The 25,081-nt window shown below is 33.5% G+C and overlaps 1 protein-coding gene across 4 annotated transcripts in view; it reads right to left on the bottom strand.

Annotated features, from left to right (window-relative positions):
- The window catches only part of LOC118198315 (CWF19-like protein 2), a 124,747-nt gene that overhangs the window by 42,091 nt on the left and 57,575 nt on the right, over positions 1 to 25,081 (bottom strand). For all 4 annotated transcript variants that reach the window (XR_015041429.1, XM_085817834.1, XM_085817835.1 and 1 more), the window contains 2 exons: positions 16,331 to 16,629; positions 7,822 to 7,878 (listed from right to left, as the gene is read on the bottom strand). Coding sequence is in view for 3 of the 4 variants with exons in the window: in XM_085817834.1 (XP_085673960.1) it covers positions 7,822 to 7,878; positions 16,331 to 16,629 (356 nt within the window). In the remaining variant the exon portion in view is untranslated. The remainder of the gene's footprint in view (positions 1 to 7,821; positions 7,879 to 16,330; positions 16,630 to 25,081) is intronic.

The following is a 25,081-nucleotide window of genomic DNA, read 5'->3' as shown; positions in this document are numbered from 1 at the left end:
CGTTGTGACAGGAATTATTTGTACATTTAAACATTAGATCTTCAGAATCTGCCATCCACTTTACACCGTCCCATAGGGCTTTAAGCATAAAATTTCATTATCTAACTCTAACTCAAAAAATCTAAAAAATAATAAGGTTAATGCCAGCTTTTTCTTATTGTATTTTTAATTACTTTTTGAGGAATTAGGTTATTTTACAATATTGTGACAAAGTATAGTACTTCTTCTTGAAGGTGTTTTGTTGTATTGCAGATTCTTTTAATTCTAAGCAGCTGTGAGTAAATTGTATTGAAGATGACTCTTTTAGAAATATTGGAATTCCAGTTGGTTAATTTAAGTGTTGTAAAGTTGAATTCCCTTCGTTTATCATAGACTTTCAAAAAATTGTAATCTATAATATGCAAATCAAGGTAGACTATATCATGTTGCATGGTATTTGTAGTATTAAATTTTAAGCATGAAGGGTAGATATTAGCATTTTCAATCTTGTTGAAGTTGTTGAAGGCTATGACATCATCAATATATCGAAAGATGTGTTGGTAAAATTTATGATCTTTCTTTTTGAGTGGACGTATAAAATTGTTTAAATATGTTGTTATTGAATTGAATATAATTATTGAAAAGTACGCTTGAAAGAAAAAGTTGCCATTTTTCAGCATTTAATATTGTAGAAATTTGGGGAAATAATTCAGGAAGAGAAAGTAAACTTTTATAAATTTCTTCAAGTGGCAAAGTAGTATAGAGGTTTTTAAAGTCGTAGCATTGGATATGTTCTATTTTAAGTGTATTTAAGGTTATTAGAAATTACTTGAAATCATCCATTTGCAATGTAGATCTTTAAAATCATAATTATTAATGAAGTCACGTATGAGATGAAGTTTTTGTGCGAAGAGATAATTTCCTTTAAATAACTTTTGGTACTATTGGCAATGAACCTCAATTTGACCAGAGTCTTATGAAATTTTGCTAGTGCATATAGATTTGCAAATCTGTTATTATATTTGCAAGGATGGATTTTAAGTTTTTTATGAGGTGCATTAAATTTATTGAGAAGAATCTTAGTGCTGGTAGTGATCTTTTGATAGGTGCAAGCACTATTCAATTCTTTATGCAGAAGGTTGAAATAAAACTTTTTTCAAATGACACTAAAATTGTTCCTTTGACAATCTTTGTAAAACAGCAAGATAATAAAGTTATCTTGCTGTTTCTGAATAAGAGTTTCTAGATGCCTTTCATTGTGTAAATAATTGAAATTGGGTAACTTGAAAAGTATAAACTGAAATTATTTAATTAGTGCAGCTTTCCATTCTAGAAAAGTAGTAGTAGGCAAGTTGGTTCTATTACTAGCTAAAATTATAAATTTATCAAGATCATTACTGAATTGTTTAAGGCAAAAGTGCTGATTAATACTGAAAGTGGGACGAAACTTGGTGCCAAGTTGCATAATTTCACGCAAATGCTCATCTTCAATGATATTGAGATCTCCTGTAACAATATGCTGGTGAAACGGATCTACATATTTATTGTAAACAGGAAGCTTCCAATGACAAATGCTATCTTCTATTACATTGTGGTGGTTGATAATTAGTTGACATAAGGTCTTTTCAAATTTAAAACAGGGCTTGATCGAAGTGGTTGGTCAGGTAGCAAGTGGTATATATTGTAGCGAAAAATCGCTCTTTTCGAGAGAGCTCCTCATAGCTTAGCGGTGAAGGCACAGGACTCGAAACCCGCAGGTCCCGGGTTTGAAACCCATCAACGGCAAGATGCCTGAGAATTGGTTTTTATGTAAATTTTCTTCTTGTTAATGTTATCTTATTTATGTAAATTTCCTTCTTATTCTTCCAGAACATTCCAAGTCTGGAATGCTTCAGCATGTTCTCCAGTTGTATATAAGTAGCTCTTCATTCAGTTCGAGTTAATAAAAAGTCTTGAGTTTAGACTTGAGTACTTGCCAGTCTATTTGTAGAATCCTCTCATCTATGCGACAGTTTGGTGGAGGCGCCGAGTATTTCTCAGTTACTACGGCAGAGTTACGCCAAAGCCTGCAGATTCGAGGACTTTCTCCTGAGTTTGGACTCTTACAGGATTCGCGTAAAAGATCGAGAAAGATGGTTGATGAGAAGGAAACCAAACAGAATCCTCCAGCAGCAGCTAGTTCCACTTCGAGTAATATCGCACCAATACCGATCCTGATGTACCAACTACCCAGAAGCCTGTGTATATTCATTGGGGACAGCCAAGAAGATACTAATAGATAGCTCAAGGACTTTGATCGAATTGCCAACTATAACCACTGGGATGATCAAATGTGTCTGGCGAATGTCATTTTTTACCTTGGCGAAACCGCTCAACAGTGGTTCGATAATAATGAAGACACATTTACCAGTTGGACTGTTTTCAGGACTGCTCTTAAGAACACCTTTTCCCGAGCAGCTGATGTAAAGCACCAAGCTGAACGAGTACTACTCACACGTGCCCAGCAAATCGATGAGACGTCTGAAGCTTACATTCAAGATGTTCTTGCTCTCTGCCGAAAAGCAAACTCATCCATGTCTGAAGACGAGAAAGTGGCCCATCTCATGAAAGGTATTGCTGTAGACTTGTATCAGGTCCTGTCGTCCCAGGACTATGACAGCATCGATGCCTTTGTGAAACGCTGCCGTCACATAGAAGACCTTCGACGAAGACGTATCGCCCGATCACGATTCCAGAGGCTGCCTAATGTCTCCACGGTGTCGGCCGATGTGGACGCTGGTGAACTAAGGTCTATAGTGTGTGCCATCATCAGAGAAGAGCTTCAGAAGGTCCTGCTGCAAGTTCAGAGCTACACGGAAATAAGACCCGTAGCACCGAATGACATAGCATCTGTTGTCCGGGAAGAGGTTATAGAGGCGCTAGCACCACTCACAGGAACAGGGAGAAGCAAAAACACTAACCAACATTGACTTCCAGTTAGGTCGTAGCCAAGACGAGAAGCCAGCCAGAGAAGTGCTCCACAACGTAGGACAGATCTGTGGAGGACTGACAATAATGTGCTGCTCTGTTTACATTGTGGATGCACAGGATATGTTCTGAGGTACTGTAGGGAAAGACGCCAGATATTTGAAAATGCAAGAGCCGCAAAGACGTCCAATCCACTATAGGGATACTAAATCTACATACAGCTTCGACGACGAATTTGCACAACCTACTTCTTCCCAAATAACAAGCAGTTCACCTTATCCACGACGCTCTCTCAATCGCCGACGATCGCAGTCACCAGTACGCCGTTCCTCACACCGAACCAATGAGGAAAACTAGCTCAAGTGACCTGTACAGGAGGTAAGGCCGCAGTTGAAGAAAATCCTCCGACGACACCACAGCCAAGTTGAAAAAGAATAACACTTTTATCACTGTGAACGGACAGTGTGTGAAAGCCCTTGTTGATTCGAGTGCCGATTATTCTGTCATATTCGAAGAGTTACGTCGACATCTAAATGCTCCTATGTTTGCTGAGAATGGACTTGTATTGAAAACTGCCTGTGGTAAAACTGTAGCCGCCTCGGGACGCTGTGTATTAACAGTTGATTTGAATGGGACTAAGAAGACGTTTGAATTCCTTGTGTTTCCTGAATGTAGTCATCAAATGATACTTGGATGGAACTTTTTCCGTGCCACCGATGCCGTTATTGATTGTGGAAATCAAGAACTCACACTTTCAGAAATCCTTCCAGACAATGAATATTTAAATAAGTCAGAGTCCTCCTTGTTTGCCGCAACCGATTATGTAATTGAAGAAAACACCGCAAGGCGAATATGTGCCCTGAATTCAGAACTACTACAGGAAACAGATGGAGCTATGATTGTTGGAAACAAGACTTCTAATGTGCGAAAAAGAACTAGCGATACCAGCTTCACTTGTCACTATAGAGGATGTTTGTGGTAAATTATGGGTAACTAATTGTTCTCGACAAACCCAACTGATACCTAAAGGAATGAATGTAGGCTGTTTAACGACCATAAAAAACGACGCTATTTGCTCCCTAAGTGATCAGGCTCCAGAAGGTTCCAAGGGAAATAGGTCCAGGAAAAGGTTATCTCAAGAAAACTTAAAAGAAATTGTCGATACTGATTTGACCAATGCTGAGAAAGACGAGCTATTGAGTCTACTATATGAATTTAGTGACTTTTTTACTTTAACAGTATTGCGAAAAAATCCCGATGCAATGCGGTGAAGCACAAGATTGATACAGGTGACAATGCACCAATCAAACAAAGGCCATACTGTGTGTCAGCCACTGAGAGACGTGTGATTGCAGACGAAGTGCAACGAATGCTAAAAGAAGATGTGATACAACCATCAGACAGTCCATGCTCATCTCCAGTCGTGCTTGTGAAGAAGAAAAATGGTGACTGGCGTTTTTGTGTCAATTACAGAAAATTGAACAAGGTAACTAAAAAGGAAGTCTATCTGTTACCTCGCATCGATGATGCATTAGACTGCCTGGCTGGTGCAAAAATTTTCTCTGTGATGGATCTGAAGTCAGGCTATTGGCAAATAGAGGTTGATGATAAAGACAGAGAAAAGACAGCTTTTGTGACTCCAGATGGTCTCTATGAATTTAAAGTCATGTCGTTTGGATTATGCAATGCTCCAGACACATTTGAATGGATGATGGACAAGGTACTAAGAGATCTCAAATGGAATACTTGTGTTGGCTACCTCGATGACATAATCATGTACGTACCTAATTTTGAAGAACATCAAAAGCGTTTGAGGGAAATAAATACTGAAATGTATCCAAAGAGTAGGACTGATGCTAAATTCCAAGAAATGTTCCTTCAGCAAAAAGAAACTGACTATACTGGGATACTTAGTCGATCAACATGGAATATATCCCGATCCACAAAAGGTAGACGCTGTAGCAAAGTTCATTGTTCCAAAAAATATTGCCGATGTCCGAAGTTTTCTGGGTTTGTGCTCCTACTACCGACGATTTATCAAAAATTTCGCAGATATCGCAAGGCCCCTGCGTAACTTGTTGAAGAAAGATGGAAAATTATCTTGGAAAGCGATACAGATTGAATCTTTTGCAACGCTCAAAAGGCTGCTGACCAGTGGCACTGTTTTGGGACATTTTATTCCAGATGCAGAAACCAGGATACATTCTGACGCTAGCGGCTATGGCATAGGTGCAGTACCATCGGTTCAGATCCAGGATGGCAAAGAAAACCAATAGCCTATGCATCCAGGTCCCTTACTGCAGCTGAAAGGAACTATTCCACCATTGAAAAAGAATGCCTTGCCGTCATCTGGGCAATTAGTAAATTCAGGTCATACCTCTACGGAAAACTCTTCACGGAAGTCACAGATCACCACTCTCTATGTTGGCTGGACAATGTTAAGAATCCATCCAGAAGACTTGCACGATGGGCTCTCAGGTTGCAGGAATACGGCATAAATATCGTCTACAAGAGAAGTCGTAAACACTCCAATGCAGATTCACTATTAAGGAAGCCTCTTATAGAACCAATAATTGAGAATAATGAAGACATCCCTTTCTTTGCAGCGATCGTAGATTACGGAAAAGAGCAACAGAATGACAAACGATTAAAATATATCATTACAACTCTCAAGAGAGGTGATGCATATGAAAATTATCAAATAAGAAATGGTATACTGTACAAAAAAGAAGCTATGATCCTATGGGACAGCAATGGCTCTTGATGGTACGAAAGCAACTTCGAAGCGAGGTTCTAAGAAGTCTTCATGATGCTCCAACCACTGGCCATCTCGGATTTGCCAAAACGTACAACCGAATAAGGAGGAAGTACCATTGGCCAGGGCTATACGGAAGCACACAGCAGTACGTATCACATTGCTGAGAATGCCAAAGACGGAAATCACAGCTGCAGCGTCCACCAGGACAGCTTCATCCGATAAAAACCTCCTGACACACTGTTTACCAAAATTGGAATAGATCTACTTGGACACTTTCCCGTTACACAAAATGGGAACCGGTGGATTATAGTTTGCACAGATTACCTTATCAAATTTGCAGTCACGTAGGCAATACCGACAGCTGAGGGCACCGAAATTGCCAAGTTTATGGTTGAAGAAATTGTACTGAAGCATGGTGCCCCCAAAGAAATGATAAGTGACTGAGGTCACAACTTCCTATCCAACGTTGTTAAAGAATTAATTCATCTATGCAAGACGTCTCATCTGCTGACGACTACTTACTACCCTCAGACCAATGGCTTAACTGAAAGATTCAATAAAACATTGGCAGACATGTTGTCCATGTAGGTAGACGCTGATTAAATTAAATTAGTACGATAAATAAAGTGAATAAAACTCCCACTATTTTATTTTATTGATTTTTATGGTATAGTTTACACATTTTCTGAAATGCGAAGTTAACTAATGAATCATTTAAAAAAGTGTAGCCCTGCGCTAGCCTTCGCTTCCACAAAGTGGCCTCAGAGCTGAAGCAATTGCCCATCCCTGGTTTAAACCATTACTTCTATAATTAAGACACAATAACACGCCGAATAAATACTAATTCAGAAGTCAAACAACAAAAATCAGCGTTAATTTACAAAATTTTCACAGGACTAGTTTCGATGGTTTCACCGAACCATCATCTTCAGCTGCAAAACCGCAAATGAACAAGATAGGAAATAATGTTTAGATAAGATAAGAAAGCCTGGACAAGAATAAGCAAGTGGCGCCATCTGTTGATCAAACCAGAACTAAAACATAATTTCTTTAAAGGCCGAAGGCAAACATGAATTGGAATTAGGATCGCTAACTAGAACAGAAAGATTTTTTTGAATGTGAAATGCCTCCAGAAAATCAAGTTCTCCAATGGAAGATGTTTTTTGAATAATTTTGGTGGCAGAAGAATTGAAAGTTTGATTTTCGGACCAACAATGTTGGGCAACAGAAGATGTTTGTGTTTCCTTTGTTCTAACATATGCCTCATGTTCCTTGACGCGAAATTTTCAAGGCTCTCTTTGTTTAGCCAATGTAAATTAAACCACACTGGCAAGGAATCCTATAAATACCCCAGGAATTTATATCCGGAATGGGGTCCTTGAGTATGGAACTCAGAATTTTATTGATAGGAGAATAAACGACCCGAAAGTTAAAATTTCTGAAAAATATGTGCAACTTTATAGATAATTGATGAAAAGAAGGGACTGGCAATAGAATTTTTATATGTGCCTTTTAGTGTGCTGAAACGAGAATTTTTTAACTGCTTGATTAATAATGTTGGGTGAAAAGCCCCTGTCAATAGCTATTGCTTTTAAATAACTTAGTTCTTCATCAAGGGATAGTCTGGAGGAACAAACTTGATGAGCACGGAAAGCATAGGAATAAAATGAAGCTAACTTTCATTTAGTCAGATGACATGATTTAAAGTGTGGTGGAAGGCAAGCCCATGAAAATTTGTGATAAACTGTAATACTGAAGTTGGATGTGTTACAATTAATGTTGTGATTAATGATTACAATTAATGTTGAAATAGATAAATTCCTTCATGTTGCTGGGGAATATGCTCAACTAACAGAATATTAAATTAAACTAAAAAGCTATGCAATATATAAGGCCAACTACTTCAAAAACTTTATAAAATTTTAATAGCAAATTAAACACAGTACACTTTTTTAAATAGCAAATCCTGTAATAGTCCTTACAAAGCTAAGAAATGTAGTATACTTAAAAAAAAAAAAAAAAAAAAAAAAAAAAAATTACAGAAACATCTGCACAAAACAAGAAATATAATTGTTTTGTATTCGTATATTGTTATTAGACAAAATAAAACAACTTACCATCTGCTTTAATGAGTATTTGCTTGTATCATCAAAATATTTATTTGACTTTTTATCCTGGAATTTTTTAAAAAAAGTTTTAAATATATTACAAAATTATAAAAAAGGAGGGATACATTAAAAAAGAGAGAAGAATGCACTGCAAATATTTTAAATCACAAGCAAAAAAATGACAATTTTCTCAACTGTATAATTAAATAATGAATTTTTATGTATGTATACATGTTCCTCGCACTGTTAAAATGACAGCTGCACTTAGATACATCAAATTTTGAACACAATCCTCCATCCGAACATGTAAATTTTTAAAAAAAAATCTGACTCAGAAATTTAAAAGCTTCATAAAACACAATAACCACTCAGTTAAATGCATATATTTTTATTCCCAATTTCATCAACAAACTCAGATTTAAACGAAATGCTTTGCCACAGTCTGAATTAAAATGTTTTTATCTTCCATGCAGCAGTGTATTGACATTCAACAAGGCATATGATATTTAATCTTTTCTTTACGTTTGTTCCATTGTTAATAAACTAATTGATTTAAAAACAATAAATACAGATTTGTTCTCAGCTATCATTAATTCTAGGTAGGCTCATGAAATTATACTGCCTGGATTCATTAAAATCATTATATATTCGTCTTTCTTTCTCTCTCTTTTTTTTTAAACAATAACTAGTTTAGATGACTGGCCACACCAGCAGCTAGTTTTTAAAACAAATTAACATGAAGCAAGTTAACAATATGATTTGGTAACAAGCTCAGGTAATAAAGGTTCCAAAACATAAATACAGTACAAAGTCCGAGATGCAGACTCGTCGGGACTTCACTGATTCCAAATTTGGGATTTTTCTGGATATTAGATAATCAGTTTAAATCTAGTAAGATGGCATCAAATAATTAGAGAAATTATAAAATTAAGAGCAGTAGTAGAAATCTAGTAGAAATTATCAAATTAAAAATATGAAATCGTGATTTATGAAATAATGAAGCATTTATGATCTAAACAGTATCAAATTTTACAAAGAAAAAGCTTAATATTTATTTGTTTACTTTATTAAACATTTCTTTGAATGTAAATTGTTTAAGTTACTTTGTTTTTGTGCTAATACTTTCTCTCCACTTCTATAGACAGACGTTATTTCTTATTCAGTTACAAAGTTCCGCTGTTCAAGTCCTGTAATTGCTGTGTAAAGGAATTCTGACTAATTTGTCAATCAAAATTTTTTCTTTTTCAATACTGTCACTGTTCGCTTTCTTCAATACAGGATTTTTCTGGATCTAGAACCATACTACAGATTTCATTGTCCATTAATTGATTGATGATTGGAGCATTCTCACCGCAATAAAAAACTTCCTGTTATATCATCTTCATTTACTACCGCTTCTTCACATTTTATTACAAAATCCATTAACTGGAAAATTTCACCTTTAGTTTGCGATATCCGAAAGCCTTCAGATTTGTGGCTATCATCTTCATCGCCCTTACCATGAAATATGGTAGCTGGCTATAAATTATGGCAAGCACTTCTTAAAACATCTGGGGCACATCATCCCACGATCTTGCAATGCTCCATACAACAGATTTTATGTTACAATATTTTTTTAATTCTTGAATAGTTTTGCCATTATTCAAGACATCTAAAATGGATTTTAAAAATGCTACTTTATATTTGCATTTCAGCTCGTGCACTATTCCGATATCTACAGGCTGAATGATGGACATACAGTTTGTAGGAAAGAATAACATGGATACATTATCTTTCACTAAAACTTTAAATGAAATATGAGCCGAACAGTTATCAACAATCACGACAATTTTCGTATCATCAGGTAAGCCAACCGAATTCAAATTTTGCCGAGCCTTGGGTATGAAATGATTTTCAAACCAGTCATACATTAGCGCTTGTGTCATCTGTACTCTTTTATTTGCATGATATATAACAGGAAAACCTTTACTCCTTTAAATGCTCGAGGTCATATTTTTTTCCGATTATGAAACATTTATGCTTGTGCATTCTTGCAGCATTGCACATGCTAAAATTGTTAGTCAAGCTTTGGAATCTTTGACACCAATGGGAGCCTTTTCTGTAGAGGTTTCCAAGGAATTTTGTGCTACATATTGCCAGAAAAAACCAGTTTCATCAGAGTTGTAAATTTATCCTGGAGATAACGTTTCACTTCATTTGCAAATAGTTCAGCAGCTTCAGTATCGGCTAAAGCTTTTCCAACTGAAACATTTAACTGCATTATACCACAGCAATTTTAAAATTTGGTTAACCAATCTGTGAAATCTGAACTCAGTTTTTAAGTTCATTTCTTCATGAAATATACTGGCTTGAGCCATTAGCATTGGACCCGTTAATGGCACGCTCTCGCTAGCCTCTGTCTGATTCTTCAATCATCACTTTGTCATGATGTCACTTTTAGCATAGCAAATAATTTTTCTGTTATTCACTGCAAGTCGGGTGTTGGAACCCACAAAAAAATTCATAAAGTTCATTTTTCTGTTATATCACACACAGTTGACTTTCCAATGCCATACTCCTCACTCCTGTTGCAGCTCCAGAATTAGAAACTCTTTTCGACAAAACCAAAAGTTCAAACTTTAGTTTTCATAAAATTGCTGTAGTTATAACAACCTGCAAAAAATAATAATAATAAGCTGGATCAAATCAGAAAGTTAAGGAACGGCGCAATCTGCTATATTAACTGAAATTCTTTGGAATCAGTAAAGTATAATTTAGCCTAGCTTAACAGCATCTGCTATACATTGTTGGCTATGCAGCATGGCAAAGAAAGACAAAATGTTTCGTTAAATTTTGTCTTGCTTCTTTCTATCATGCACTGAGACAATTATACCTGAATTGTATTAATTTAGTTATTATACCTACGTCTAATTCTTGCACATGCTTAAGACTTATCAGAGTGTTAAATAAATAAATTCGCACATATACTTAAGCTTACTGAGGGCTCGAACTAGATATTTTGCCACTTGGTACAGTCTCTGCAGGTCCTAAATTCTGCTACAAGGCACCAATTCTAAGTTCCAAATTTCCACAGCCCCTTAATTTTAGGTCTCGGTGCTTTCCCTAAATTCTAAAACTTTTATCATCCCTTAATTTTCTTACTTGCTGCTTCTCTAAATTCCAAAAATTTTAGCTTCCTTAAATTCTGCTGCCTGGTGTGGCCATACGAGATCTGGCGCCAGTTCTGGGTTTATGTGAATAAAAAATCTGATGTGTACACCACATGACTTCCTTGTACAGAATATTAAATTATACGCGTTTTTAGTTGTATTTCATTTAACTTATTAGATTGAATTAAATCTACTTTGCCAACAGCGCATAAACCACAATAGAATACATGCATTCTTTAAAATTCACTTTGTTTACCATAGCGACACTCTGGTGCTAGGTTTACTTAACAGTATTATATTTCGTTCATATTATAACTCAGAATGCACAAAATTTATATCATTTAAAGAATTATCTAATCGTTGCCACATGTTCTATTCAAATACTATAACAAAGCTAGAACAATGTATAAAAGAAATTAAGTAAACAAAACGAAAAAGAAACAGTTTTTCACAGATGATTGAGTATTTCTCATTCAATTAATTCAGTTTTCACTTCGCGACGAGGCAAAAATACATAAAAACTCAAAATATCTGTATTAAAAATTACGAAGTAAATCTTAAATACTTATTTCCTCGAAAAAATTCCAGAAAGGATTAAGCATGATTTAATTCGCAATAATAAATGAAGGTGGTTGCGAAGCTTAGTCTCTCTAAATTGGCAACAAATCTACAATTCTGATGTTTCAAATGTAAACAAATATGTCCGCCATGTTATTTAAAACTTAACCGCACTTAAACAGCTTTTAAATTGTTGATAATTGTACAAATATTGCTTCCAGAATTACGAAAGGCATAAAAACTTTAACCGGAAGATAAAAACAACATAATTCAATCATTTTTAAAGCAAAAAATGTACAATTTACAAACATATAAGAGTAAAGAAACTGAGATCATTGAGCCAGGTAACAGAGTGGATATATTTATAAATATATTTATACACGTTTAGCGCGGCCGATTGAAACCAAAATACAAGGTGCACATCTACATGTTATAGCAGTCAAAATTTCAACGTTCGAGGCTACTCATTTTTGAGTTATGCGAGATACGTACGTACGCACATACGTTCGTACAGACACCATGAAAAATTCTCTTCAGAATTCATTTTAAAGCAGTTTTTTAGTTTTTTTGGAGGAAAAGAGTCTTTTATTCTGTCCTTACGTATAGATATCACGCAAAAACATCGTTAAATTGCACTCGAAAGCGGTCAAAGTGGATATATTCGTTGAAATATGCTGTCTGAAGCTTTTCGCGATTACAATACTTCCTTTTTACTTCGTACAAGGAAGTAAAACTCAGTTATTCTTAATTTCAGTAGCACTAAATGTAATCTTCTGGCCTATCGGTGTCATTAACAAAATCTACTTTTAGCATATGGAAAGAAATTTTTGTTAAATTTTTCCTTAACCACATTTAGCACATTTAACTTAAATCTGTAATCATAACCAAGCGTAATGTCAACATAAAAGGTTTCCATATTCTTTGATAGTCAATTACTAATATGAAAAAAAAAATTGCTTAAGCATCTTTGCATAAGTCATTATTCAAGTTGTCGTGTGCTGATAAACATACGATGATGAAAGCAAAATACAGTAAATAATGATAGGTTGGCGTCAGGGATATAAAATATTAGTAGTTGTAAAATCAGCCATGTTTCTATGTAGAATGTTTTGGTTCGAGATGTATGCCGAGCAGATATGCAACTACAAAGCCAAATTATTAATCATACAAACGGATTTTCCACACTTTTTTCTAACGGCGAAAAAAACAAATGTGCATGTGCAAAGCACAACAAAAAATTTCTAAACAAAATTTTTGTTGGCGTTTTTAAGGTTCGGATGTAGATCATTCCGGATATCGGATGTCCAGATCTCGGACTTTGTACTGTACCTTTTTCATGTCATAAACACATGAATTTATATCCCAATAAAAAGTCTAAACTTAATTATTTTATAATTTGGAACTTTTTTAATACGAATAACCTACATCTATTACAACATTATACGAGGAAATAAAAATCCCAGAATCTGTATTTAACCTGATTTTTACAAGCAGTTATACTTGTTTTTAAATTAAATAAATTTAATCACATTCAGTTTAATTCTCATTAAATTATTCATTATGTTACTAATATTTCATGATTAAAAATATTAAGTAAAATAATTAAAACGCTAAATAAAAATGGTAACAAATTGTCTATTTCTTCAAGCACTTCTGCACAATAAATTTACAGAATATAAATCACATTAAGCAATATCAGTTACAGCTACATGAAAGATACCTAGTAATAATGGCTTAAACCTATTCAGTGGTCAGATGGAAATGAAGTCTATCAACACGTCTTCAATTTAGCATCTATTGTTTATTTTTGAAGAACTCGTGATATATCGTGCATTTAACACGGGAGCGAGTGCGCTCTTTTGAGTTACACGAACGCACGCCCTGGGTCCAAAAGACCCACTTTGTGTTTTTTGTAGAAAAAAACTATTACTCTTCAAGCAAAAGTGTTACATTTATGCCAAAATTTTATGTTCAAACTTAAAAAATATGCAAATTTTAAAAGACATCTTGAATCTAAGCATATCAATTTAAAAGATAAATCTGAAGAACGAAATTATCAGAGCTCAAAAATAGTAAACAAGTAACAAAAAGGTTTTATTACTTCAAGTGAAAAAGCTTTGGAAGCTAGTTACCTAGCAAGCTTAAGAATTGCCAGAACTGGGCAGGCTCACACTATTGCAGAAAACCTTATATTACCAGCAGCTAAAGATATTGTTTTAAAATCATTCAACGAAAAAGCGGCTAATGAATTTGATAACATTCCTTTATCAAATGATACAGTAAGTTGATGAATTTATGAAATCGCAATTTCCATACAAGAGGCACCTATTCAAAAATTAAAACACAGTATTCTGCATTGCAGTTCGATGAAAGTACTGATATAATGAACTTTGTTCAATTATTAGTTTACATATATTTTGCAGAAGATAAACGAATTGCCGAAGAGTATTTATTCATGATAGAGCAACTGCAAATGAAATTTTCAAAATAATTAACAATTTTATGTCTGAGAAAATTGTTAATTTTTTAAAAGCCAAGCTTTAAGTTCAAGAATATTTACAATTTTATGGTAACACATGGGCAGTGAACATGAAACACTTTTGTCACATTTCGAAGTAAGATGGTTATCCACAGCAAAGTTTTAAATCACTTTTCTGAACTTCAATCAATAATTCAAATTTTCCTCTATGACAAAAATTTGAATTACAAAAACGTTTAATGAATTATGGTTGGCATGTTTAGCATATTTAGCTGATATTTTGGGAAAGTTAAAGGAATTAAAAATTAGGATTACGAAGTCAAAGTGTTAATTTGTTTACCATTAGAGATAAAATACATGCAATGATAAAAAAAACTCTAGCAATTATCAAAGAATTGGATAATAATATATTAAGTTTTTTTTATCACTTTCAGTAATAAAAATGGTTTCCAGCCACAGATAATTTGAAATTGAAAGAAGAATTAGCATTTGAGATTAAAAATCATTGTTTTTCATCGATAAATAAATAATTTCAACACGTACTTTTCCGAGGATTATGAAAAAGAAAACTGGATTAGAAATCAAATGTACCTGAAATTTTATCTCCAGGAGAAAAAGAAAAATTAACAGAAATTTCCTGTGATCGAACTCTAACTGAAGATTTCAAAAATAACACACTTGTTAACTTTGGGCTGAACTGAAAAAAAGAAGTGAAAGATATTTCAAATAAGCTATTAACTTTTTATTGCCTTTTTGTGCAATCAATTGGTGTGAACAAGAATTTTTTTCCAAGTTATATTTGAAAAAAAAAAATACAAAAAAAAATTAAAAGTGGATCCTAATTTACAATTAAAACTAAGTGAAATAAGACCAGACATAAAGAAACTGATCTCTCCTAAACAGGCCCAAATTTCAAATTAAAGTATAAATTTTGATAATTAAAATGGTAACTAATTTTTAATCTAATATTTTTTATGTGTGCATATTTGATACAAATAGCCAATAGGTTTTGCAAATGGCAAAATATACATTTTTTTTTTTTTTTTTTAAATATTCTATTGAGAAATTGAAAAATGATTACTGTAAAATATAGTAGTGGTACGTAAGTTTTTCAACTTTTGTTTTGACATTAGTCAAAAGGTTGAGAACTGCTGGTCTAGACCATCAATTAAAATAGACAACACTATTAACACTGCCAAATAAGACAAAAATCTTTTTTTTATGTTGAAAAAAACAACTTTGGCCATATCCTTCTGTGCGAAGATGTGAGGGAAAGCAGACACTCCAGAAAATAAAGAAACGTGATAAAAATTTATTTGACTGGAAACAAATTTCAAGCCAGCAGATGGGATGATATTACTGAAAGATTTAATAACATTAAGCATTCAAATGCAGTCAAAAAGTTAATGATGACATTGTTAAGATTTACAGCTCAGCAAGATTTAATAAGGTAAGCATTAAAATATAATGCAAAAAATTAATGTTGAAATTGTTAAGATTTACAGCTCGCTTAAATCATTTGTAAATTAAACAAAAATATATTTAACTTTTATTAATCACTGGTCAAGCTAAACTAAAATCTTACATTCAAATAATTAATTCAATAGAAGGAAGGCCAACATCCTTCACATAGTAATAAAAACAAATTAAGTTCTTTGAAGAATCGGTGATTGTTGATGAGGAAGGAGAAAGCATAGACTTGTATACTACTTACTAATCTACAACTACTTACTAACCTAATACTACTTACTAATCTACAGAAACGAATAACGATCAACAAGAACTTTCAAATAGACTTTTAATTTTAACAAATCTAGCTGAAATGAAATCTGATGATACTAGCAGTGCTGTAAAATATTTGCAAAACAATATTCTAATAAAATTGAAAAGCAATAATCTTCAGCTGAATGCATCCATTTGAAAAACACCTATGAAACTATCACTAATTATTAGAGAATGATATGAAGGATTTTCATGTTTTAAATTTAGATGCAAAACATAGCAAACAGAAATATTTTAAGATGACATTACAATCATATTTTAATTTTTTATACAAGTGCAACTACTTTTAACTTGTGGGAAGTATGAATTGGACAAAATCTGTCATTTCAATTAATAATCTGCTTGGCCTTTCTGCACATGTAAAAAGAAAAAAGGTTGGTGGCTATGCGCATGACTACATTAAATAAAAATTCAGTTATGTCATCAAAAATTCAGTCATCCTTACAAAAATTACAATTGATAATAATAAAAGAATTACTAATAAGAATGCTAGTATGTGCTTTTAAAAAACAACTGCTCAGCAAAATATAAAATTCATCCAAATACTAACCTTAAATTTTGGATATTCTTGATGGCTCAACCGAACAGGGCGCGCAAATCCTCTGCTGTCTAACTTAGTTAGCATTACTTCCACCTGCCGCTTAGCACGTACACACTTATTAGTATTATTAGCTACTAAATGGCGTGCCTCTTCTAGTTGCTTTTTAAATTTTGATGCTGTAACAAGATCACCATTTAATTCTGCTCTTAAATAATTTGCAGCCAAATGATTCAAATCATCATCAGTATATGTAACTGGACGATCATCTGACTGTGGTGAATTTTCACATCTCGCCATTTCCTCAGACTCTAAAAAATAAATAAAATAGTTTCAGTTGAAATTAAATTTAAACAATATAACACAGTTGTCGACATGCATAAGTTTAAAAGAATAAAACTAAATAGCAGCAATTTTTTTACTTATCTGAATAACTTCTGATTATAAAAACAAGTTTTTTTATATTATCAAACCTGCTCATAGACTTAGATCCTATTATTTCATATGCCTGCCCAGTTTATCTGTGACCTTCCTGAAGGAAAGGGCATATGTCTGCCTAGTTTATGTGACCTTTCTGAAGGAAAGGGCATATGTTTGGCCAGTTTATCTGTGACCCTTCTGAAGGAAAAGGCTGCAGCACTCATCAACAACCTTAGGGATGAGTCATCTTTTCCGTCTATCATTTTTCAACAATATGTATTGCAGCTAACTGAGGTGCTGCAAATGTTCATGTTTAATTTATGAACCTTGCGAATATAAGAAAGCAATGTGTGGTCATTGTTGTGTATCAGAGTGTTAACTCTTAATAATGTTGGAACAGAAAACTGTGTCCATGCATTCAAATTTCCAAAGGAGGCTCAAAAATGCAGCTGTGGGGATGAAAGATTCCTTGAACAAATTTCATTCCATCTAAAAAAATATTGCTTGCAAAAAGCATTTTCACAAAACATGATCATATGAACAGATGTCCTCATGGATGAAGATGACACCATTTTGCAAATTCCGTATTAAAAGAGGATGCTTATCTGTGTATATTTATTAGCTACATAACACATACGACTGAAAGCCCACTGGTAGTCAGGAAAAGCAAATCAGAAAAATTAACGGAACACTACATTCTAATATGCTGATAAATTGTTCCAATTAAATGTCCTTTTAATCAAATAGTACAAGTAATAAATTTAATGACATGTGATCCTTTCATGTTTAACAATATTGAAAGTAATGCAGATTTAAATGCATCGATGAATAAACAGCAAGTGTGTTTATGATAGCAAAATTCAAAATAAATGGAAAAAAAAGGAGTTCCAATGCATGCTTTTTAATGAAGAGCAGGTTTTAATGTACATATTGTGTGAGTTATTCAAAAACTTTCTGTGCCGTTTACACAGAAAGGTTATTGATTTTAGAAAATATACCGTTTGAATATGTGATCATAATAATATGCCATTATTTCAGAAAAGAGAAATTTAAAAAAATAAGTATATTAAGATATGACAAAAACAGTATATGTTACAAAACCACTATAAACTTTTGAATTTATGATTTTTTTTTATTATATTGAAACAAATTTTTAATTTCATTCCTTAGTTTGATATACAGAGTGATCTTTTTTAAAATGACAGTGTTTGGAGCGCCCCGTAGTGCGATCTAATAGCCGAAATGGCACCAAACTTGGTATTTAGACTAATGAAGACATGGGAAAAAGAATTCCGTGAAAAAAAATTAGTTCCGAAAATCCCCGCTGTAGCTTACAATAACGAGAATTAGCATAAAACACAAGTATCAAAGAAAAATGCAAATGTTGTGCGATGACAGCACCAGTAATAGTGGCTATAAAAGCAAGTAGTAGACAGCTCCGACAAATAATCTCAGCTGAAGTAAACGAGCTCCAGTGGACATGCCTCTCACGTTACCGGAATGTGCGTTACTGGTGAAGCTGTAATACATGAATCAATGTAATTCATCCGCAGCTCTTCGGGAATTTCGAACAAACAAAAACAAAAAAAAAAAAAAAAAAATTAAAAAGGAGGCTTTATTGCTGAATGGTCTTAAGAAAATGATTAAGAAGTTCAAGGTCACTGACCATTTGCGCTGGGAGAGGACGTAAACCAGTATCAGAAGATGTAATAACTGATGTGGCAACTGCAATTGTCGAATTGGATATGCAGCTCGACAATTGGATATGAATTATTCCATGGTGTGGAGAGTTTTGCGGCGTGCTATTGGACTTTACCCCTACAAAATCAGCCGCTTGCACGAACTGAAACCAAGTGATTATGATAAGCGAGTGACATTCGCCCTATCGTTTCTTGCCAGGGTAGAAATTGATGATGCTTTCCAATGACACATTCTGTTGGGAGATAAATGCCATTTTTATCTCAATGGGTGTGTAAACACACAAAATAGCTGAATTTGGGCTTCTGAGCAGCCCCACACCATGCACAAAATCCCATTAAATTCCCCAAAAGTCACTGTTTGGTGTGGTTTCACAGCCGAATTCGTAATTAGGCCATTCCTTTTTGAGACCATCACTCCGACAGGACCCTAAACGTGCACCATAAATGCAGAAAGGTACCACGAAATGCTGCAAACGTTTGTTATTTCACAACTTCAGCAAAGAAACCGTCTCCAACAGACAATCTTTATATAGGATGGTGCTCCGCCACACATTAGTAATAAGGTAAAGCAGCTCTTGTGCTAAAACTTCACTGATAATAGAGTCATAAGTCGCAGTTTTCCAGTTGCATAGCCACTTCGTTCCCCTGACCTCACACCATGCGATTTTTGGCTTTGGGGTTATTTAAAATCTCAAGTTTATGTTAGTGGAGTATCAAATTTGTCTATTCTAAAGGACAGCATAACAAAGACAGTGCAGAATATTCCTCGTGATATGTTACATACGGCTGTGGAGAACGTTGTGCACAGAGTGCACGGTGTTATTTCTGAAAACGGTGCTCACATTGAATGTGGTCTAATTCCTCACCGGGGAAGTTAATGTAGTAAATAAACATTAATAATTTATCTGTACGATTGTATGTCTTGATGTCCCATGTCTTCATTAGTCTAAATACCAAGTTTGGAGCCATTTCAGCTATTAGGTCGCACTACAGGACACTCCAAACACTGTCCCTTTAATAAAGATCACCCTGTATATTTATTAAAGTGATAAAAGGAAAATTATAATTTAAGAAAAAAAAAATTAAGACAAGAGCAGACTAATGGGCAAGCAAGCCAGATGCCAAAGCAAGTTTTACAAGTTTTATTTACACCTGAAAAGAAATTACATAAAAATATTTCAATATGAAAAAAATCAGTTCTATATACATTTGCAAAAAAATTTTTATATTTGTGGAGATATTTTATATTTAACCAAAAAACATCAAATAACTTTTTTCAATGACATACACATGATGCAATTTTGTCGACAACTTGCATTTTATTCTCTGATTTGTGTCTACAGCATAATCTTATGGATGCAGCTTTAGGACCGTATTCATGACACATACATAAATAACAAACCTTTCTTAGAAAGATAATTTAACCTCTATAGTAACCATAATGTTAACCTGATACTGCCATAACTGACTGCCAAAGTATTGGGGTCACTTCATAATAGTGTCACAGCCTTGCACGAGTTAGTTGCTGTATGAAAAGACAGGAAACTTTATAATGGTGCAACAGCATAATGGAGTATATACAAATTGTAAATCAATATCTTGCTTGAAACTGATTGTCAGCACTTGTATGCAGTGCAACATTTTTCATAAAGAAGCATTTTCATAATACCTACCCTTATACAAGTCCATTTTCACATCAATTGCTGATTAATTATCCCTAGTGAAGTTGTGAGATTATGCTATTCTTTCTTAGCAAATACACATGCTATCTGTCAGTAATAACAATGTAATGCGAACTAGTTCATTTGCACCCACTGTGGTGCTTAATTTGTGCATAACAGCATGTGAGCTGAGCTTATTCATGACCATCAAAAGGTTAAGCAGAGGATGAAATAAATCTTGAACATCTACATGAAAAGTGGAGACTTAGAGTGTGTGACTTTTATAGAGTGTGATAAGGATATTATTAATAATCCATTATAACACTATCTTCTTCTGGATTCAATAGTTCTCTTTGACAGATAGCAACTTTTTCTAGAGAATTTCTAGAAAGCAGCTTTCCTTTTTCTAGAAAGCTCATAGGCCGTGATGCTTAAAAATACACTAAAAGTAAGAAAATACTAAATGGGGAAAAGTCCAAATATTCCATTGCTAACAGTAAAAATGCTTTCTTGTATTTGAAATTGACATGTTCATTAAGTAAAAAAAAAAAAAAAATCTGATGTATACACCACATGACTGCCTTGTACGGAATATTAAATTATGTGCATTTTTTCCTGCAATTCATTTAAACTTATCAAATTGAATTAAATCTACTTTATTGATAGCATATAAACAACAATAAAATAAATGCACTCTTTAAAATTCACTATATTTATTTACCATAGAGACACTCTGGCATTACAGCTCATTCATTTTATAACTAAGAATGCACAAAAATTATATTATCTGAAGAATTATCAAATCGTTGGGCAAAAGGAAATATCATCGTGGCCATTCTGTTGAGGGGTAGTGGGTATTTGGAGGTGTGGAAGGAGGGTCTGCGAGATTATTCTTAGTGGCTGTGCATAATAGAAGTAGGGATTTGTGATTTTATTTATTTGTGAACCATAGTATGAATTTTCTGGATAGTGTGTCTGGCTGTCATATAAATACGATAATGATTATGTAGCGGCATGAAATTGGTATTTCTGCTGTTCAAAAAAGCATTAATTCATGGTAAGTGCATTTTATTTTATTCTTGTTCTTATTTTGTAGAATGTTATGTTCATTGTTTTTTTAATATGAATTTCTGTTGTTATTGTTGTTTTTTTAATTGTTTGAAATTTATTTTAGTTATTTTAATTTATTTTGTTGATTAGTGCATAGTGTCTAGATTGTGCAATTCATAGATGTTTTTTAAAGTTGAAACAGAACACTGTGTACATGGTATTCTTTGAAATTTATTATTGTTATGTTAACTTATTAAAGTGAGGTGTGCGTAGTTCGTAGATTCGTTTGTTGCCTAGATTGTGCCATTCGTAGATGTTTTTCCAAATTAAAACATATTGCGATTCTTGTCAAATATTTTTGGTCAGAAACTTTATGTTTTTGCTATCTAAATTTTTTGTTTCGGATTTTTAGCTTAACTTGTGTGTTTAAAACGTGGTTTTCGCATGTGCGAAAAACCACGTTTTTGGAGACATTTTAGGCTTAAAGTTCGAAATGTAGACAAAACATTTAGATAGTAATATGGCAGCGTGGAGAAATTTGGCGACTTGAGGGCACATATCAGAGTAGTTCCAAATTGAAAAATATAGAACACCAAATACAGTCAAATCAATTTTAAAAAATTTTTACAATCAAAATTAGAGTTTCCGCCCAAGTTTCTATGCTAAGAAAAATTAGGCTTAGCTGCATCTAAACAACTTTTAAATTGTTGATAATTCTACAACAATCACATGCAGATTAAAGGCATAAATAGAATCTTTAACCAGAAGATAAGAACAACATAATTCAATCATTTTTAATGCGAAAAATGCAAAATTTACCAACATATAAAGACACGTCTACACGAGTATGCAATTTTTTTTTCGCCGAAGTAAATTCGTATTGCGCAGAAGTTCACTCTGTTCAGCTGTTTCATTCGCGATGTGAACGAACACCCAATAGCCGACCGAGTTCTTATCACTATAATTAGAAAATCTTGCTTACCCGTTTCAATATGGCGTCAGAACCAAAGAACATCTATGTAAAGAAGAAAAGGCTTCACAGAGACATAATGTAAACCTGTTTGTCTTCTACGCCGCTAGAAAGAAGAGGGAAAGTTTGCCAAGGGTGGCGAAGGAACCTGTTGGCGAGAATTCCCCCCCCTCTGTGATGTACCGGACTTGGCCGAGATTTTCCTCCTCCACCACGTGTACAGGAAATTGAGAAACATGAATAAGAAAACTAGGTGAAGTTTCACTTTCAATGGCTGTTGACATTGCATTATCCATATCGCAGTTTGATGTCTGATCAATATGGAGGGGGGGGAAATGCAGTCACACAGCTTTAAACTCTTGATAAACGTGAAGTCGAACATGTTCAAACTTCGACATCAGCTTTGAGGTTTGGTGCTTTTTGGTAACAATGTTTCACGCATGCGCAGCTGTTTCCCTTTCGTTCGAAGGGAGCCATTCGTGCTGCTACGAAGTTTTCCTTCTTAACAATACACTATTCTTTGTCAGAACCACAGAGAGATGATTTTTTGCAGTAAAAGTTTACAATTGGCTGCCCCTTGTTTTTTGGCGATTCTTTTTTGACGCTAAGATTGGCGCCAGGAAGACATAATTTCAAGATGGCCGCTACACAAAACATATATATGAAGTCAAAGACTTGCACAAACTCTGTCCATGTACACATTGATCTGTTTTCACTTAAAAAAACATCCTAGAATTGCACAAACTAGGCACTGTGCAATGCCTTAAATTTGTCCATGTACACATCAATCTATTTTCATTTAAATAAAATCAGGAAGTTAAAACAAAGTTAAACTATCATGGTAACCAGAAGTGAGGTTTCATCGCCAAAATTTTAAAAAAAATTGTCACTAATCGAAGGGGCACCTAATTGTACACTAGAAGTGTTTTTGTTTAAAGAGATCGCATATCAGCAATAAAATAATCAGTATTGTTTATGACATCCTCAGATTTCTCAAACCATATATATTGGGGTTAATCGGTGCTACTTTGGTAGACGGTTGCACGGAGTTTTGGCGATTTACTTTGGCACTATTGCTAGCGCGGTTTTTACAATCGTCAGCCATCTTGAAAAACCCTGTTTTTACGTATTTTGCGCACAGTAAAGTATTCAAAACTTTAAAAAAATAAGTATAGTTAAAAATAATGGATTAATTTTTTGTTGAAAACGTTGTTTTTTAAGATGGCAGGCAAATGTAAATAAATACATTTACTACGAGTATAAAATACTAAAATTAAATTATTACTTTCATATAGCAAAGAAATAGAATAAAAACACCGCTATAAAAACATTGCGCCAACATTTAATTAGATTAAAATATTACGTAAATTGAATATCGAATTAAAAAACATCATACCAACGCTTAAAAGCATTAAAATATTATTACTTAAATACTTTAAAAGTTCAAATACTTTAAAATAAGTAAATAAGAACGCTTCATACACTAGAGCTAAAATGACAGCAATTAGTTTATTGCTGGTAAAAAAGGAGGAGAGTCTAATACTTTTTTTACCGTTACAGCGGTTATTTCTTCCACCATAACCACAATACCATATACGCCCGTCCTCAGAATCGGCTCTTCTAACGATCTTCATCTGTTATCTATATTTCTCGTACTTCATTGAAGAAGCAATTAGCGAGGTTCCCTCCAAAAATTTTAACTAATTTTCCTCTGACCCTTGTAGCAATTTACAAATAAATCTTTGATTAGGAAAGCCAGATTGGCCAAAAAATTGGTCTCAAAGGACAATTTTTTTATTCTGATACCAATAATTCTTAGTACTTACCAATAATAACAACATTAATATTTGAAAGGGACATATCCGTTTCCTATGAAATCTAAGAAATTCGAAGAGATGAAAAATAAAATTTTAAAATGGTGCGGTAGTGCACAAATATTCAGTAACCAATCAGGGAGCTGATTACAGCTCATTAATGCACAAACATTCAGGAACGAATCAAGGAGCTGATTACAGCTCGTTAATACACAAACATTCTGTAACCAATCAGACAGCTGATTACATCATGCCTAGAATTAAAATTATTCAAATAATCATAGATAATAAAATCATTTTTCAAAAAAATGCAAAATTAAATTGTATTTTAATATTTAACGGATATAAATAATGTTTAAAACATTCGATTAAATTTATAGATATTAAAACCAATTACTTTTAAAGCAAGGTGACATCATTGATTACATTACCCACAACATAAAATTCCATAAAACATCATAAACAATAAAATTTTAATTTCAAATTAAAATGCAAAAATTAAATTGATTTTTAATATTTAGAAGCCATAAATAATATTTAAAAAAACGGGATTTATGTATAATAAAACGCATTATTTTTTTAATAAAATGACAACAAAGTATCGGTTACCATAAATAACTTGTCCAACAGTGGGTTTACCATAAGTCGTATCGCTTGCCAAAACAAAATCGCAAAAATCCCTGCAACCATCTACTAAAGTAGCATCAGCTAATCTTCCATAACTGGGGTAAATTAACGCCAATTTTTTTTTTTTTTTTGGGGGGGGGGCTTCAAAATTTGGCAAATTTTTTTGGCAGCAATGACAGCACTAAGATGTGATTTTTAAACGTAAAGAGAATAGTAACTTTTAAGTTTTGCAGTAGTGAAACGCCATTATTTTATGCAAACAAAATATTAAAATGAGATGATAAAATACTAGATGAGTAAAACAAAGTCCATCAGCTTTGCAAGTAAAAATATAATTCTATCTATGTAATTCATGATAAAATAGTATAATGAATAATAAATTGTATAATACTTTCCTCGAACTCCAAAACTGTCAACCAAGTAAATATATTCAAATTCACTAACATCATAAACTCACTAAAATATACAAGTTACTATTGAGCTGGAATTCAAAACACTAAACAACTTTCCTTTAAAACTTT

This window comes from Stegodyphus dumicola, chromosome 1, assembly GCF_044657685.1.
Source record: "Stegodyphus dumicola isolate Sdum_Otavi_A_Nest chromosome 1, ASM4465768v1".
Classification (NCBI taxonomy): domain Eukaryota; kingdom Metazoa; phylum Arthropoda; class Arachnida; order Araneae; family Eresidae; genus Stegodyphus; species Stegodyphus dumicola.
Note: the sequence above shows the minus strand (reverse complement) of the source record. Positions and strands in the feature narration are given on the sequence as shown.